This window comes from Myotis brandtii, unplaced genomic scaffold (genome assembly GCF_000412655.1).
Source record: "Myotis brandtii unplaced genomic scaffold, ASM41265v1 scaffold2968, whole genome shotgun sequence".
NCBI classification, from domain to species: domain Eukaryota; kingdom Metazoa; phylum Chordata; class Mammalia; order Chiroptera; family Vespertilionidae; genus Myotis; species Myotis brandtii.
Window position 1 is genome coordinate 1 of NW_005361345.1, and position 2,060 is coordinate 2,060.

At 39.5% G+C, this 2,060-nt stretch overlaps 1 protein-coding gene across 1 annotated transcript in view; it reads left to right on the plus strand.

The window, feature by feature from the left end:
• The first annotated feature begins 773 nt into the window (after window positions 1-773).
• Window positions 774-2,060, plus strand: part of LOC102246134 (glutathione S-transferase A1) — a 13,616-nt gene continuing 12,329 nt past the window's right edge. The window contains exon 1 of the mRNA XM_014542281.1: window positions 774-893. Coding sequence (XP_014397767.1) covers window positions 774-893 — 120 coding nt within the window. The remainder of the gene's footprint in view (window positions 894-2,060) is intronic.

A 2,060-nucleotide genomic window follows, 5' to 3' on the forward strand; every position in this document is an offset into this window, starting at 1 on the left:
TTACCATGTCAGCACCTCCACTACTAAGCATGCATGTACCCAGAAGAATAAAAAATACACTCAGACTTGTACAAAAATGTTCATAATACCATTGTTCATAATATTCAAAAAGGGGAAATGACAAAAGTGTTCATCAACTGATGAATGGATGAGCAAAGTTTTGTGTATCCATAGAATGTAATATTATTTGGCCATGAAAAGGAATGACAGTGGATAAGCCTTGAAAACATTACGTTGCATAAAAGAAACCAGACATCAAAGGCTCATGTTGTATGATGTCATTCAGATGAAGTGTCAAGAACATTTCTTTTCAGCCTTTAGCCTTATGGATCACATGGAGTTTGTGCCCAGAACCAACCACAACAGAGATGGCAAACCCTAGGTAGCATCTCACTGGGTACCTGCAATGACTCCACCATTTCTCTACGCCTGTGACTCTGGAAACCCTCACTGTGTTCTCTGTCAGTATATTTGGTCATGGGCATAACAAAAATTTTAGACGTAGATTTCCACCTTGATATTAAATGTTAAAATTTGGTGAATATCACAGCTGAATGACTGGCATATAAAAATGCACCCAGTAGAGTTGCCCTCTCCTGTTTCTCCATTCTCTTACATTTTTAAATTATAACGTGTAAGGCAGGTGACAGTTGACAATTGGGTCATTTTTAAAAAGGAAAACCTCTTATAGGAAGCCCAGTGAGGCACACTAAAAACATATCTCCTGGAATATGCACTGGTTGTCTTTCAGGATTGATATGTATTCAGAAGGTATGGCAGATTTGAATGAAATGATCCTGCATTTGCCACTATGCCCACCCCATGAAAAAGATGCCAAGATGACCCAGATCAGAGAGAAAACAACAAATCGTTATTTCCCAGCCTTTGAAAAGGTAAGTGGGCTGGTCAGTGTTTGGGGAACTGAGACTAGAGGACAAAGAGAACTGGTACCTGGGCAGTCCTGCATCTTTGACCTTCACTTCCAATGAGCCCCCCTGACTACTGATGGAGCACCCTGACTCTCCCAGCCTATTATCAAAATCAGCTGTGGGGAGGATATGTACCAGTTATACCCAAGTTATAATCTGTCAGCAAAATTTCTCTTTTTTTTAAACAAATATATTTTTACTGCTTTCAGAGTGGAAGGGAGAGGGAGAGAGAGTTAGAAACATCAATGATGAGAAAAAATCATTGATTGACCGCCTCTGCACGACCCACACTGGGAATTGAGCCTGCAACCCGGGCATGTGCCCTGACCATAATCCAACCATGACTTCCTGTTTCATAGGTCAGTGCTCAACCACTGAACAACACCGGCTGAGATAAAAGTTCAATTTACTAGGACCTGATTTCGATTCTCTATTTGATGGCATTTTATGGCCACATTTAGAGTGTGGGCTGTGGAAGGCTCTGGGAGTCAAACTAGCGATTGGAGTAGATTTGGCAGAACACCATGAAGGGGCTTTTCATCCAAGAGAAGCAGGAAGAAAGCAACTTATCAGAAAATATGCTGGCAACATGCATAGGAAACATGAGACCAATTGCCCAACAGTGTTTCTGGGATGGATGAGAAGTATCTAAACAGAGATGGGGGCAGTGGGATGGAGAGGATGAGACAGATGAAAAAATGTTAAGGAACATACAATCTACAAAATATATTGTCAGACTTTAGAGGAAAGCTATGCAAACTAAGGAAATAAAGTTCCATGATTTTGTATGTAGTGCAGACCATAAATTTTCCCTTTGAAGGTAAAAAAAGATTTCAAGATCCAAATGTCCTGAGATCAAACTAAATAAAAATTATGAACCAAAATAATGATTGTAAGGCTATAGGAGGCTTATGTATGAAAAGGCTTAACACTAACACTCTCATCTTTATAAAGCATTAAAAAGTACTTACGAAACATTCTTTCATTCTACAAATTTTAATTCATTACTTGTGTGTTCGTCCATATTCAAAGAGTGAAAAATTTAATATAATCTAATAATACACCCTCCTGGGCCTTGTGGTGCTGAGAGTTTAGGGGACATTCACTCAATGACAAGGTCAGTAGGCACTG